General features: G+C 36.8%; 1 protein-coding gene across 1 annotated transcript; it reads right to left on the reverse strand.

The window, feature by feature from the left end:
- Window positions 1–203: 203 nt before the first annotated feature.
- On the reverse strand, window positions 204–15,217 carry KLHL41 (kelch like family member 41). The gene is made up of 6 exons (XM_069471595.1): window positions 14,031–15,217; window positions 10,052–10,209; window positions 9,824–9,931; window positions 6,619–6,804; window positions 3,778–3,924; window positions 204–882 (listed from the first exon to the last, which is right to left on the reverse strand). The coding sequence occupies exons 1-6, from the start codon at window positions 15,138–15,140 to the stop codon at window positions 771–773; spliced, it is 1,821 nt and encodes a 606-aa protein (XP_069327696.1). The 5' UTR covers window positions 15,141–15,217; the 3' UTR covers window positions 204–770.

Below are 15,217 nucleotides of genomic sequence, written 5' to 3' on the forward strand. Positions count from 1 at the left end.
CATTACCCACAGCTCCCAGCTTCTGCCCCAGCAGTTTAAAGAATCCATTTCCTGAAGGTGCTCCTCCACCCTCCTGCCACAGATGCTGTAGTTAATGGCTTGAATACTGTAATTTACTTGGTTTTAGTTTTAAAATTTGATTTGGAAATCACAAATAATATGCCAGTGTCGCAAAAAAAAAAATGGAGAAAATAGAAAGGCCATTTGAATTTGACTACTTTTACTTAGAGACTTTTCCCCTTCAAATGAGACCCATTTATTAAACTCCTTATAAAGCATTTCCAAAGTTGTCTTATGGCAGGTAATCTTTGCTACAATGCACAGGACTCTTGTCATATCTTAAGGCAGGAGGAAAGGCTTTTGATTTTTTTAACTTTTTTAAAAAATGTAGATGTACATGTTTAATTCTCCAGTTCCATTTGTAATAGAAAATGAGCATAAAGTTACCCTTAACAATGCAAATGAAAGGATTAGTAAACAGCTCAAATTTAGGAACCTTCCTTATAATCCATTGAGTGAGACATAAACGAAAGAAATAATTTGTTCAACTGGATATTTAATTTCTTATTAGAAAATGTCTTTAAGCTCTAATCATTACATTGAAGATTTAATGACTTTGAGGTTTTGATACCTACTGCTCACCTTTTAGACAATAACTTCCTGAATAATTTCTACATGAATCTCTGTACAAGCTTTTAAAAAACAGAATGAATTAAAGCCCTATTAACCAAACAAACCACCTCCCAGTCTATTATGTTTTGTCACCTTGTTTACAGTTTAGACAGTTTGAAGAGATTTAAACGTGTTGCTAGGCAACTAGCTCCTGAAGCATAACGTATTTCCTTCAACATCCCGGCCCATTCTTTTTTATCATCTTCATACCTGATGGAGGAAAAAAAAGTAATCAATAAGCAGCTTTAGTTCTATAGGTTTCCCTGTATTTAGTATACAAATATGGATCTTTGAAAAAGCCCAGTGGTTCTTACTCAGAAGAGGATGCATCTGCCTTATTGAATAACACTTGAATGCCTCCCCAAATACACATTCTCTGAATGAGCATTTGCCTGAACTTACTGACTGCCACAGTATTTAATCTGGATGCCTAGGCAGTTCAGCCTTCTCTGGGAATCAAAGGTTCTTTCGAGAAGAGGAATAATAGATACCTAAGCAGTTAATCATTCATCTTTGGACTGATGAAGATGGCTGGTCTTTTGAGTCAAGGTAAACGGACTATTCCTTAAGAGTTAGAACTGGAAAGAGCAGGGATTGTTATTAATAGGAGCCTTAATTATGACTTCGGTTGTTCTATACACTGGTGCCTAGCATGGCACTGGATACATAGTGGTCACTTCATAAAAATTTGTTCCCCTTCCTCTTTATTGTTCTATTTGAGGACTACTTAGACTTTGCACTTGACTTTAGGTAAGAAATTGTCTTCATCTCTGAATATTCAAGGTTATAAAGACACAAACAACTCGAATTCCCTTGTTTTACCATGTGTGCCTAACATATCTCCTCTGCCTGGTGCCTGGTATGTTCTCTATGTGAAAAACTCCTAAATGCTACCTGCTCTCTGAAGGCTTTCTCACCTTATTTAGGCAGAGTTTGTTCCTTTCTCTTCATTTCTCACATAGTCTTTTATATGATATTTATTATAGCAATTATTCTATTTTAATTTTTTCCCTATATCTGTGTCCTCAACTAGCCCAGAGGTATGTGAGGATAAATAATATACTTATCCACCTTAATATCTTCTTTCCTCCAGAAGCCATTAAGACTTAGAAAGTAAGAAATAATCAGGGGTGGGGAACTTGCGGCCTTAAGGCCACATGTGGCCTTCTAGGTCCTTAAGTGTGGCCTTAAAGGCCACAGGTTCCCCACCTCTGCCCCAAATCATTCTTGGATAAATGAATGAGATTTAAAATAATTAATAAAATTAGCTGATACTGAGATATGCACTGACTTAATTTCATCAATGTCCCAGATTTAATTCTTAACACTTACATTATGGCACTGAGTGATTTTTTATGTAGAGGAAAGTAGACAAAAATATTTTACTAATAATAAAAGGAAGAATCTTAATTATATAAAATTTAGGGCAACAAAGTAAGAGATAAAGAATATTTTTAAATGACCTAAAGAAAAAAATGACCATATTTAAGCAATAGAAGGTTGAAGTTAAATGAGGCTTAAAAATGTTTGCTTTCTGGCAGTTATATTTTTACTTTCAGCTTGGTCAATCCTAAATAATGGAATGATTTCAAGAAAAAATAGAAGAATGGAAAATTTTTTTACACATCATAATAAGAGGGTCTGTAGGTTTAGAACGTGGTATACTGGGAGTTTTCATCTCTTTGCATGTGAGGATAGCGAGAGGTTCACTAGGGCAAGTAGGCAGCCACCTTTCTCTAGATCAGTGGCTCTCAATTTTGGCGCTCATCCCAGTCACCTGGAGGGCTTGTTAAAACACAGATTGCTGGGCCCCACCATCTCTAGAGTTTCTAATTCAGCAGGTCTGAGGTGAGGCCTGAGAATTTGCATTTCTAACAAGTACCCAGGTGATGCTGATGCTGCTTTAGAAACCACTGTAGTAGATCCCTAGTTCTGAAACTTAACTGCACAATACAACCATCTAGCGACGTCAAAGATACTAATACCTGGGTCTTAACCCCCAGAAATTGACTTAACTGTATGGAGTGTGGCTTGGGCATGAGGATTTTTTAAAACTCCCCAAGTGATTCTAATATGTAGCAAAGTTGGAGAATCATGCTCCAGGTATAACCCCAAATTAGAAAATACCAGTATCTAAATTTAAAATTTTACTGCCAAGCAAATAGTGATGCCCCGCTCTTCCCCTTCCCCAAAGCAGTGATTCCCAAACTTGTCTGCACATATAGAAACATCTAGGGACTCTTTTAAAATTTCCAAAGCACAGACCATATCCCTGACCAATTAAATCACTATCAGTGGGAGTGGGACAGAGGCATTAGTACTTTTTGAAGCAATCTAGTGATTCCAATGTGCAGGCAAGTTTGGGAACCACTGCCCTAATTGCGAAATAAACCATAATCAGTGAGGATCCCTCTTTCAGGTTCCTCTTAGCAATGTAAGGGCAACTTTTAGCAGGAGATGCTGTACTTTCCTTCACTGCTTGTAACTTTTTCCTGCTGGGGCAGCATGGCTTTTGACTACCTTTAGGAACTAAGGTGGCTGGGGTGAGTTTCAGCTGATTGACAGCACAATTCCTTAACATCAGTCTCAACCCTGGCTGCACATTAGAATCATCTGGGAAGGTTTTAGGAAGTAGAGACCCATAACCCTACCTCCAGAAATTCTGAATATAATTGGTCTGTATTAAGGCCCAGGCACTGGTTTATTTTTAAAGCATCCCAGGTGATTGCAATGTATAGTCAGGGTTGAGAATCATCGTATATTTATACTTGGCACCTAGCCCTGTTTTCCAAAAACCTTAACCTTCCCAGCCCTCATTATTTCATCCCTTTTCTAAACTGCTTCTAGCCTCTTGCTAATTCTAACCTCTTCGCTCCCTAGAAATCTCTGGTTTTTTCTATTCTTTCCCAAGCTCACATTAGAAAAACAGTACTTGATAAAGTAAGTGGCATGTGCGAAAGTTCAAATGAGTTCCAAATGTTTAGTTTACTACTAAGAAGTAGTTTGTATGTTGGTAAAGTCTCACTTATTATTTACTACAGAATTGTTTGTCAATTCTCAGTCATCTGATTTAATATGTGGTTCTGAAAATTGGAGTGAACTTACTTCCATATGTCATTGACTTCAGTGGGTGCAAACTCTTTTGACTCCAGTTGAATCATAGCAAAACCACCAATCGCATACAGAGATCCAGCCAGGCTGACCAAACTGATGGAGCTTCTTTCTTGGGGAAATTCAGTCATTACTTCCCATCTAAGTATTATTGAAAATACAGTCAATGTAAAACATAATATAAGAAATGCCAAATGTATTTGTTAAACAATTACAGGAAATTATAATTTAAAAATTCAAGTCTTATAGACATCCAAAAGTAGAAGATTAATAAGTTTGCTGCAGGAAAATATTTTAAAATTCCTTAATTTGAAAGATGTAACCATATTAGCTATAAATCCCTAAGAATGTCAATCCTAGACTGCTTTTCATCAGTTAGTACCTTCTGCAGTGGTTACCAAACTGTGTGTCACAAACAGTGGGGGTTTTGTGGCATGTGTAGGGCTCCTAGACCCCAAACCTATTACTGTGTTAGATTTTATTTGAATACTAATACAAATTTTTAAAAATCCTCATCTCCAACTTTTCTCAAGAAATCTCCAAATCTTTTGCAATAAAAGCACATGATAAGGATAATTTTGAAACTAGGGATGGAAAATTTCTTTTAATGATTTATACTTCATCTATTTTATAAAGATTTAAGGGAACTATTTATTTATTTATTTTTTGAAACAGAGTATTGCTCTGTTGCCCGGGCTAGAGTGCCATGGCGTCAGCCTAGCTCACAGCAACTTCAAACTCCTGGGCTCAAGCGATCCTCCTGCATCAGCCTCCCAAGTAGCTGGGACTACAGGCGTGCACCACCATGCCTGGCTAATTTCTTTCTGTTTTTAATAGAGACAGGGTTTTGATCTTGCTCAGGCTGGTTTTGAACTCCTGACCTCAAGCGATCCTCTCACCTCAGCCTTTCTGAGTGCTAGGATTACAGGCATGAGCCACCACGCCTGGCCCAAGGGAACTTTTTAATGTTAACAGCTATCTGAAATAGGACAACTAAAGATAAAAACAATCAAGCTAGTTGGAAGTATCAAGAATCTAGAATGAATTAGTCATTTTGGTGGCTCTCTATTAATATTACTCTGGCATTGAAGGGGACCTAATAGTTTTTCTTTCTTTCTTTCTTTTTTTTTTTTTTTTTTGAGACAGAGACTCATTCTGTTGCCCGGGCTAGAGTGCCATGGCGTCAGCCTAGCTCACAGCAACCTCAAACTCCTGGGCTCAAGTGATCCTCTTGCCTCAGCCTCCCGAGCAGCTGGGATTACAGGCATGCGCCACCATGCCTGGCTAACTTTTTGTATATATTTTAGTTGTTTGGCTAATTTCTTTCTATTTTTAGTAGAGACGGGGTCTCGCTCTTGCTCAGGCTGGTCCTGAACTCCTGAGCTCAAATGATCCTCCCGCCTCAGCCTCCCAGAGTGCTAGGATTACAGGCGTGGGCCACCTCACCTGGCCTAAACATGTTTTTCTAATTATAAAAATAATATATGTACATTGTAGAAAATCTGGAAAGTACAGAAAGGTATACAAGAAAACAAATATCCCCATAATCACACCTTCCAGACATAATCATAAGCAACATTTTGGTGTAATTTTGTCATCTTTTAAAAAAGCAGGTACATACAAACACCCATACATATGAATAAAACTAAGAAGATAGAATATTTACAATTTCATGTGCTACTTCTTTCACTTATGTCATGAGTGTTTACCTGTATTACATAGTCTTCAAAAACATTTTTAATGATCATTTAAATCCTGTTCCACAAAAGTTCCTTGTGATTTTTATATACTAAAGTCTATTTTGTAATCAGGCATACATGGTTCCTAAAAAGAGTAATAATAGTGCTCTAATTTTTTCTTCATCGCTAACGTAGGAGTATAAAAAGTACATACTTATCCAAATGTGTGGGCCTAACAATTAAAAAAACCAATTTTATATGAAGAATATCTTTCAAATATCTTTTCACATTAAGTCAATAAAAGCTTAAAAATGAAAATTTTAAGAAAATTATAAAGAATATAAAGGAATTAGAACTTCTGAAGCATTCAGGCCAGGCGCGGTGGCTCACGCCTGTAATCCTAGCACTCTGGGAGGCCGAGGCGGGTGGATCGCTCGAGGTCAGGAGTTCGAGACCAGCCTGAGCAAGAGTGAGACCCCGTCTCGACTAAAAATAGAAAGAAATTATATGGACAACTAAAATATATATATACAAAAAATTAGCCGGGCATGGTGGCGCATGCCTGTAGTCCCAGCTACTCGGGAGGCTGAGACAGGAGGATCCCTTGAGCTCAGGAGTCTGAGGTTGCTGTGAGCTAGGCTGACGCCACGGCACTCACTCTAGCCCGGGCAACAGAGTGAGACTCTGTCTCAAAAAAAAAAAAAAAAAAAAAAGAACTTCTGAAGCATTCATACTTTGCAGATGTCAATCATTAATAAAGTGAAGATCTTCTCATCCTTAAACTTTGATTTGAAACATACTTCAAATCAAGTAACTCTATAGAGACATGAATATCCATCTACATGTATACAGTTATTCAGAAGTAATACCTTTGTATGACTAAAATCACAAAGTTAATAACAAGTAAAGACAAACAACATGCCAACATTAACTTGAGGGTCATGTGTTCTACATTGCAAACACATAATGCATCAAAGTGTTAGAGGAGTTTAATACCCAGTAACAGCAGAAGAAACTCATGAAAATACTTCCTCTTTAATCTATGGTTCCCCGTCTTCCCCTCCCCCCATCCTAATTAGAAAACTTAGTTTTTAGCCAAAGTTAACAATTAAAATGTACAATGGTTTATATGCTGTATTAAGATAGAGCAACTCACTTATGAGTTGTAAGGTCAAAAGCTTCAACTGAGGCTGAAAGACCGTCTTCAGTGACACCTCCTGCAATCACAATTTTGCCTTTATGGACTGCCACTCCAAACATGGAACGAGGGGTTTTCATTGGAGCCACATCTTTCCAGTCTCCTTTTTTGGGGTTGAAGATAAATACCCTGTTTGTACATTTTCTGTAAATATAAAAAACAACAAATAATCTTTTTAGAACCTTTCTTTTTTGAAAGCATCTTCACTAATAATTTAGCTTTGCTTCTCATAAGAAATGTCGTATAGCAGAGGAGCAGAAAAATGCCAAAGAATTTTTAATTTGAACATATGCCACTAAGCAAAGGACAATTCCAAATGTGGGGATCAAAACTATTTTATAATAATTATACTACTGGAAGGTAGGGTACTTTTACTTGTAGGCAACTTGCTTAGAAGCTCAGGCACAATAGATTTTAGTCCTATATACTACTAAATTCAGTGGAAGAATTTTTTTACTCTATTTGAGTAAATAAATAAATAAACCTTTAATAATAACAAAATATGTGTGTTATATGAATATCTTAGAATGAATCAGGCAACTTAAAAAATGATTAAATGCAAATATACCTATCTTAAATTTAATATGATAGCTCATTTCATTTTACACTGTCATTAGTATAAGAAAGCATTTTAAGAAATCTGGGACCATAGATTAGAAAACTAATCATCTGAGCTGATGAGTAATGAGAAGAGTTTTATGTGCTAATGCTGCCAGAAAAACCTGGACTTATCTGAATTATTCTTAGTATGCTCCTATGATTCCTTTAAGTTATCCATAATTTAGTGATGGGAGTTCAGAATTCCAAATAATAATTGATTAACTGGATATATTTGGCAATACAAAAAAAAAAAAAAAGCCCAGCTTTTTGTGAGGACAATTTTTTGCTTAATCTTATAAAAGACCAGATACCTGGAATAGAAGCATTTCCTCTAATCATTGACTGTGGGTATAACTTGAAAACTTCTTTTTTTTTTTTTTGAGATAGAGTCTCGCTCTGTTGCCTGGGCTAGAGTGCCGTGGCATCAGCCTAGCTCACAGCAACCTCAAACTCCTGTGCTCAAGCAATCCTTCTGCCTCAGCCTCCCAAGTAGCTGGGACTACAGGCATGCGCCACCATGCCCGGCTAATTTTTTCTATATATATTTTTAGCTGTCCAGATCATTTCTTTCTATTTTTAGTAGAGATGGGGTCTCGCTTTTGCTCAGGCTGGTCTCAAACTCCTGACCTTGAACGATCCTCCCGCCTCGGCCTCCCAGAGTGCTAGGATTACAGGCGTGAGCCACTGCGCCCGGCCTTGAAAACTTCTTGATAAGAGCATTATACAAAAAGCATATTCTTCAAATTCATTGGTGGGAACTAGTGCAATTCAGCACTTACTTTTAGATAATGACTCATTTTGAAGTTATTGACTTTGACATTTATCAAGCAGTGTTGTCTTGGTTAATCATATTCTCAAGATTAATATATTCTTACTGACAAGAACTGTATGCTTCTTACTGACATATCAATTTCCTAGTTACTAATGCTACTTGAAGGAAACAATTTAAATCATTTGGCAGGGTTCCTGTGTTTCTAAAGTCAGAACACTCTTCAGTAGAGATTTTCCATTCCATTTACGCAGGAAAAATATCCCAAATAAGATTTGGAACCGGTTAAGCTTATAATATTATAATATACCTTTCTGTAAATTTGATAGGAATAGCTGGGATTAAGGGGAATATCAAAATTTCATAATATATCATCTTTGAATATGGATAGATTATATAAAAACCACTGCTTTTTAAAATCACATTTTCTGTGCTATATATATCATTTTAATTGAATGAGAACCATTAATTATAATTTTTTTAGAGGTGAGGTCTCACTCTGTCACCCAGGCTGAAGTGCAGTGGCACCGTCACAGCTCACTTGCAACCTTGAACTCCTGGGCTCAAGCAATCTTTCTGTCTCAGCCTCCTGAGTAGCTGGGACTACAGGTGCTAATTTTTCTTATTTTTTGTAGAGAAAGGGTCTCGCTATTATGCCCAGGCTGGTCTTGAACTCCTGGTCTCAAGTGATCCTCCCACCTGGGCCTCCCAAGTTCTGGGATTACAGGTGCAAACCCCTACACCTGGCCAGAACCATTAATTATTAACTCCAGAAAAGAGTTCTTTACATCTAACACATTTGTATAGTTTACTCTCCTTTCCTGCTGTGTCCTCAAAATTCTTAATTTTGGCTCCCTTTCCAAGATTGGACATCTCTATTAATTAAACATTAAACGGCAAATGATGATAAGCCAAATCAGGCAGAGTTTCCAAGGGCAGGAGATTAGCTCTTACTATCTAAATTGAAAATGCTCATTTTACCAGACAGGCCAGCGGCTTAACTGACTGTGGAGCATTCTGAGCTCACTTCTTCTCTCTCTAAGTTGTAAGATGTCTTTCCTAATTACCTCTTCCCTTGAGAAGTGCCTAGAAATCAAGTTAGGTTTATATATGAAACTTTGTCCTTGTTTTCTCATAAGAGACTGGGTGCTAGTGAGAGCCTGTTTTTGAGTAGTTATTAAATATTTTGAATATCACCTCTGTCAGGGAGTAGCAAATAAGTAAAATGTTGCTGAAGAAATAACTGCCTTCTTTTCAATCACCACACTTTTGAGTTTTAAATTGACCTATCTAAATTCCCTCTTATGAACGTAAAGTACAAATCCGCAATATTTTCATGCATTATTGTTTAAGAAGATATATTATAAATACTACATTATAGAGTACATTTAAATTTTTATCCACATATTATGGCTAAATGAATAAGAAACTTGTTGGTTTTATTGTAGTAAAATACACTTATAAATCAGCTAAATAAAAGACTTGATTTTGTTCCTAGATGCTGCATTTCCACTTTGAGAATGCTTATGATTGAGATATTATGCTCATTCCTAATAGTATGCTGGGTATCCACATATTGACTTTAGTAACTTTTAAATTTTATAGTTTTCCTTTGGAAATCATTTATAATTTCCTTCAATAATTTTTGAAATTTTATTTTGAAATTTTACCTTCAAAATATGATGAGAACCAAGTCCCATTTCAGTATGTAGATTCAAATGAAAAGAAGAAGGAAACCTTCTAATAAAAAAAAGCATTTGGATATAAATCATAAGGAGAATTCAAGGTACTTACTTGTCATCTGTCTTTCCTCCTAGACAATATATCATCCCCTTATGAGAAATCACATTATGTCCATAGACTTTGATAGGAAGTTTTTTTACTTCATTCCATTTTGTAGCCCTAAAATTAAATGATAGAATTGATATGCTTTCAGTAAATTTCAGGATATGAAAATATGAATATGTTGTAGGCACTTATATACCTGAATGCTTAAGGAACAGGAATATCATGCCAACTTACACAGGATCATAGCATAACACTGAATCCAGCGAAGCCTCTGTTTGAAGGTCTTTGCCTGCAACTACGTAGATTTTGTCATCTACCTCTCCCAGCCCGAAGAGACACCTTGCTGAAGGCAGAGGTGGAAGTCCAACCCACTCAGATGCTATGTTATCAAGCTAAAAAAAAAAAAAAAAATGAGGAATTGTGGAGCTTGTTAGAAAAAAGTTACAAGTTTACCCAAAAAATGCTATATTTTGTGTGTGATTTAGAATTCATTGAGATAGTCAAAGATCTCAGAAGCAAAATGAAACTATAATCCCAAAGTATCTTAGCTTATAATTACCAAGAATGAGAAAATGTAGTTCGCATACCAAAATAGATATCAGTACCAACATCTTTGAGACTTAAAGAAAGGAAAGAGTATTATAAAAATAGAATCACCAGAAGTTAGAACTGTGAGGTTTCTTGTCAAATGTTCTTCCATGTTTCCCTGTTCAGCTTTGAAACAAGGGATTCTGAGTGATACTTTTAGGACACTAGGGAAAGAGAGTTGTCAGTGCAGGGAGGGTCACAGCATGTGAAGGATCCCTGCATGCTATATTTAACATGTTCCCCAAGTCGGCACCTGAGACAGCTGGACCTGTCGCTCAGTCCACAGACAACTGGGAGGTTACGCAATCTTTTCTCTTTCTTTAAAAAATTTTTAGGTTCTCTATGTTTTGCTTTCCATTTCTGATATAAGCAGGTGTTAAAGTGAATTCTTGAGTCATTTATTGGGATTTATTTGAAATACCCTTCTCTATTGTTTTGATTTATATTAAGAGATAGCTTTGCTTGTTGTTGCTATTGCACTTCTGCAAGCCTAAGCTGGCCCTCCTAGTGCCCATGCTGTGGGGTAGGTGATTCTGCATGGCTGGCATCTGTCTCAGCACTTACTACTGGTAATTTTAAGATCCTCCACTTGCATTTTAGGACACCAAGGCACAAGAAAACTGTTTTCTGAGAAAGTGCAGCTGCAGATTTTTTGTTCTCTCTGGTGCCCCTTTCTAGATTGCAGAAGAAAAATGAATAAAACCCAGATTCACTGGATACCAGAAATAGATGTGGCTATATATATGTGGCTATGGTATGGGGAGGGGTGTCTGTGGAAGCCTATCTCTGGTCTAGTAACCTCAGTTAAACAAAGCACTAATTAAGACTAGATGACATGAGGGGTTTAATCCCACACATGCATGGTTAGCTTTGCATTCACTAATTTCAACATTTAGATTTTGATCCTTTATGTTTTCATTTTTGAAAAAAATTCTTTGATCAAGAAGACGGTGTGGGCCGGCTGTGGTGGCTCACGCCTGTAATCCCAGCTCTCTGGGAGGCCGAGACAGGAGGATCGCTGGAGCTCCGGGGTTCGACACCAGCCTGAGCACAGTGACACCCCATCTCTACCGAATAAAAAAGAAAAACAAAAATAAATAAAAAAAAAATACACAAAACAACAAAAACCAGCCGGGTGTTGTGGCACAGGCCTGTAATCCCAGCTACTGGTGAGGCTGAGGCAGAAGGATTGCTCACAGCCCAGGAGTTGGAGCTTGCAGTTAGCTACAATCTCATCACTGCACTCTACCCAGGGACACCGAGTGACACTCTGTCTCAACAACAACAAAAGAAGATGGTGTGTAACATAGTGGAAATAATAATGAACATTTATGGAGTTTTGACTATTGTCACAGACTTTGAACTAAATGTTTTACGCAGGTAATCTCATTTAGTCCTCCAGAGTAGGCACTTTTATCATCCTCATTTTATAGATGAGGAAACTGAAGCACAGAAAGATTAATTTGCCCAAACTCAGAGAGCTTTTAGGTGGTATTCAAATCCAAGCTATCTAAATCCATAGTTTATTTTAGAATGGAACAGCAGCCATCATAATCCCAAACGTAAGGGCTTAATTCCCAAATTGTACAGCACTGTTTACTTTCCCATATTACTGCCCCTAGGGCACTTTCTAGTAGACTACCTGCCGGGCTCTACAGATGAGCTCTATCAAGCTATTTAACCTCTCTGGGTTCCAGTTTCCTCATTGTTAAAATTAGGTTTGGACCTAGATTACTTTAAGACCTTTTCAAAAATTTGATGAATCTACTAATTCTACGGGAGTGGGAAAAAATTTCTTTTACCTAGGTAAAAAATCCTCATAATCTATTTACAGCATATAATCAAAGGTCAAATTACTCCTAAATTAAAACACCTGTGAGCTAGCAGAAAAAAAGCCTGAAATTTGCATATGAATATTCTCTTGTGAGTCAAAACTCTATTTTATGGTCAGGTGTTTTTGTCCTGGCATCTTGTTCTACTGTTTGTGCCTTGTGTTTTACAGGCAGCAAGGCATGGGTAATGACAGGGAGCTGACCTTCCAATTTTGTGTAACTGTTTTTGTAGCCACAAAGAACATCAAGCAGGTTTGTTGAACCAGAAATGAGAAGCCGTGTCAGTAAAAGTAAGGGTAATAACAGGATGGAAGAGAATAAAGATTAAACTGAACACTTGACAATAAAGGGGCAGGATTATGAGTATATTCAATAAATTAAATATAAATATTAAAAATCTCTAGGAGTTTTGGGGAATTTATTCTATGGCTATAACTTCCTTGAATCTGATTTCTAGGTAACTGTCATCTATCTGTTTTGATATCATTTTACTTCCTGGATATATTTATAGCCTTTTTCATTGATTTTGCCCTTTCTGAAGTTTATCTGAATTTAAAATTAGGGCTTAGGAAATTTTCTGGCCCACATTCAAATATGTATGCTAACATTCTTCACTGGAACTTTGAAAATTAAGAAACAATATGTATTATTACAACTACATTTTTCAAGATTAGAAAAAGTTGATTAAAGGTAGTTACTTTGTGAATGCAAAGTATGTCACCACTTTGAGAGCACACTGTGACTGTGCTATGACATTCTACACTTGCTTATCTTTGGCCTTTCCAATTCAAGTCTCCATAAGCCCTAGGCCATGATTAGCTATGACCTAAACCAACTCTTTTGAGCTAGTTGTAAGCTACAAAGTATCAGTATTGGCATTATTGAAGATAAAAGTTAAGCTGACTCCTTCATAAACTGATAAAGTATAATACATTGATAATATGAAACAAACTCCCTTCAAACAAACTGTAAAGAGTCTATTATTTAGGAGGATTTATTTTCCTTGAAACTTCTGTGGTTTCACAAAACAGATTGTTAATACCCTGACTATCCCAGAAGCAAAAAAAAAAAAAAAAAAATTTGTTAAGTTGTAATAATGTCTAAGTACATCTCTGATCCAAATAAATGTGGCGTCATAAGTAAAAACTTCTAAATATATCAATCAATTCGAATTAGTGACACTGGTGTAAGACAGTTTTCCCTAGGAGATAATCCAAAGTGTTTAGAATATGTAAACAGTTCTTTTCATTTTCAACAACTTTGAACTAAATGTTCAAAGGACTGTTAGGCAGTAACCATAAATAAGGGATGAAATGCTACCTCTAAGAACTTCAAATCAATTCAAGGAAACTTAGAAGAAGGTAGAAAATCTGACCAATTATTACTTCTTTGTAATGTATACTTTGATTTAGGGAAATACACTCACCTAATTTTAATAGGCAAGAGTGTACAAGATTGAATTTAGTTTTTACTAAAATACTAGGTTTTGAAGGATTACAGTCAACATCAACTATAAATAAGACATTTTGGGTAAAAGAGTATAAAGAAAATCTTAAGTCATGAGTTAAACATTAATTAGAACCCCATTATTCATCAAACCTTTTATTAAATATTAACAAGCCGTCAAATATTTTTCTCTGTTAACCCTCTAAGTAATGAAAGTGCAAGAGACTAGAATAGGACATTAATTGGAGTAAAATGCAAACAGCCTGAATAATTCACAAATTGGCTAACAGGATGAATAACCAGCCTTCCCTTTATACCTCTACTTTTATAAAAATAGTCTTTCTTACTTGGAAGAAGTATGACTGTAGAGGTTGATCTTTATTTTCTTCATCCACATACAGTCCTCCTACCACGTATATCTGATTTTGCTGGGTAACAATGCTGGAATGATTTCTGGGAATCTGCTCAGCCAGTGCAGTAAGGTAGCATTCATTTTCTGTGGGATCATAAGCCACTGCAGCTGTGTCGTTAACCAAGAGGATGAGGTCTTTGACAAACATTCCATGCCTGGGAATGTCATTCAGGTAACCAGGAAGTAAATCTTCATCACCAACATCACCATTCACCTCACCAGCCCCAGTCTTCTCTGCATTTTTGCTAGGTTCTGGGAGTTTGCCTGCGAAAGCATCTTTTAGAACTTTGATTTTTTTCTGGAGTTCTGGGTTGCTTTTAATTATATCATCTTTCTCAACATGATCTTTAAAATATTTTTCTGTCATGAGGCGAAAACGGATACAATCAAACACTTCGCTAAGGTTTTTAACCCTGTTTTCCTTGTCTGTTCGCACCCATTTCATCACTGCCTCAAACACTGCTTCTTCCTTTTCTACATTTAGGCTGTCATTTGAAATGACCGAGATCAATTCCTGGGGAGACAGTTGCATAAAGTCCTCTTCCTTACAAATCTGTACAAAGCGATCAGACACAAATTCACGGGCAGAAATGGCAAGTCTCGGGCAGTCAAGAAGTAGTCCCAATCTTAGGATGGCTAGACAATTACCAGGAGCAAGTCTTTTCTGAAGATAAGAAACGCAGACAGTGAACACTGAGGGGATCTGAAAGCGGCTGGCCAGTGCAAAAATATCTTGCACATTTCCATCATTGAGATCAATACTGGCAGAGTACAGATATTTGATGATTAAATCAAGTATAGCAGGATCCACATTATCTAGCACTACCTCCTTTTTTTTCTGCTCATCAATTTCAGATAAAAAATACTCACGGAAGTAAGGACTACAAGCTGACAAAATCAATCTGTGGCAAGGAAGACTTTTGTCACCTGCTTTTAGGGTGCAATCGATGAATTTTTTCTCATCCAGGAGATCTTTTAGACCATCCTGAAGAAGGGTGGATTGGTAAAGCCGCAGTTCCTCTGCGAGTTCCCGCTGGGAATCCATTTTGTGAGTAACCTGGGTAAGGAAGGGGACACTGAAAGCCTTAGCTCCTTGCAGCACACAGGTCTAGCTGTAAAAAG

This window comes from Eulemur rufifrons, chromosome 1, assembly GCF_041146395.1.
Source record: "Eulemur rufifrons isolate Redbay chromosome 1, OSU_ERuf_1, whole genome shotgun sequence".
Classification (NCBI taxonomy): domain Eukaryota; kingdom Metazoa; phylum Chordata; class Mammalia; order Primates; family Lemuridae; genus Eulemur; species Eulemur rufifrons.

Bases quoted from the DNA above. Each gene is read 5' to 3' on its own strand.
- KLHL41 (XM_069471595.1), bottom strand. From the start codon at position 15,140: ATGGATTCCCAGCGGGAACTCGCAGAGGAACTGCGGCTTTACCAATCC. The intron at 6,805-9,823 runs GTAAGTACCTTG...TTATATTTACAG, and splicing joins GGAGGAAAGACAGATGACAA to AAAATGTACAAACAGGGTAT. The intron at 883-3,777 runs GTAAGTTCACTC...TTCCTCCATCAG, and splicing joins GAAGTCAATGACATATGGAA to GTATGAAGATGATAAAAAAG.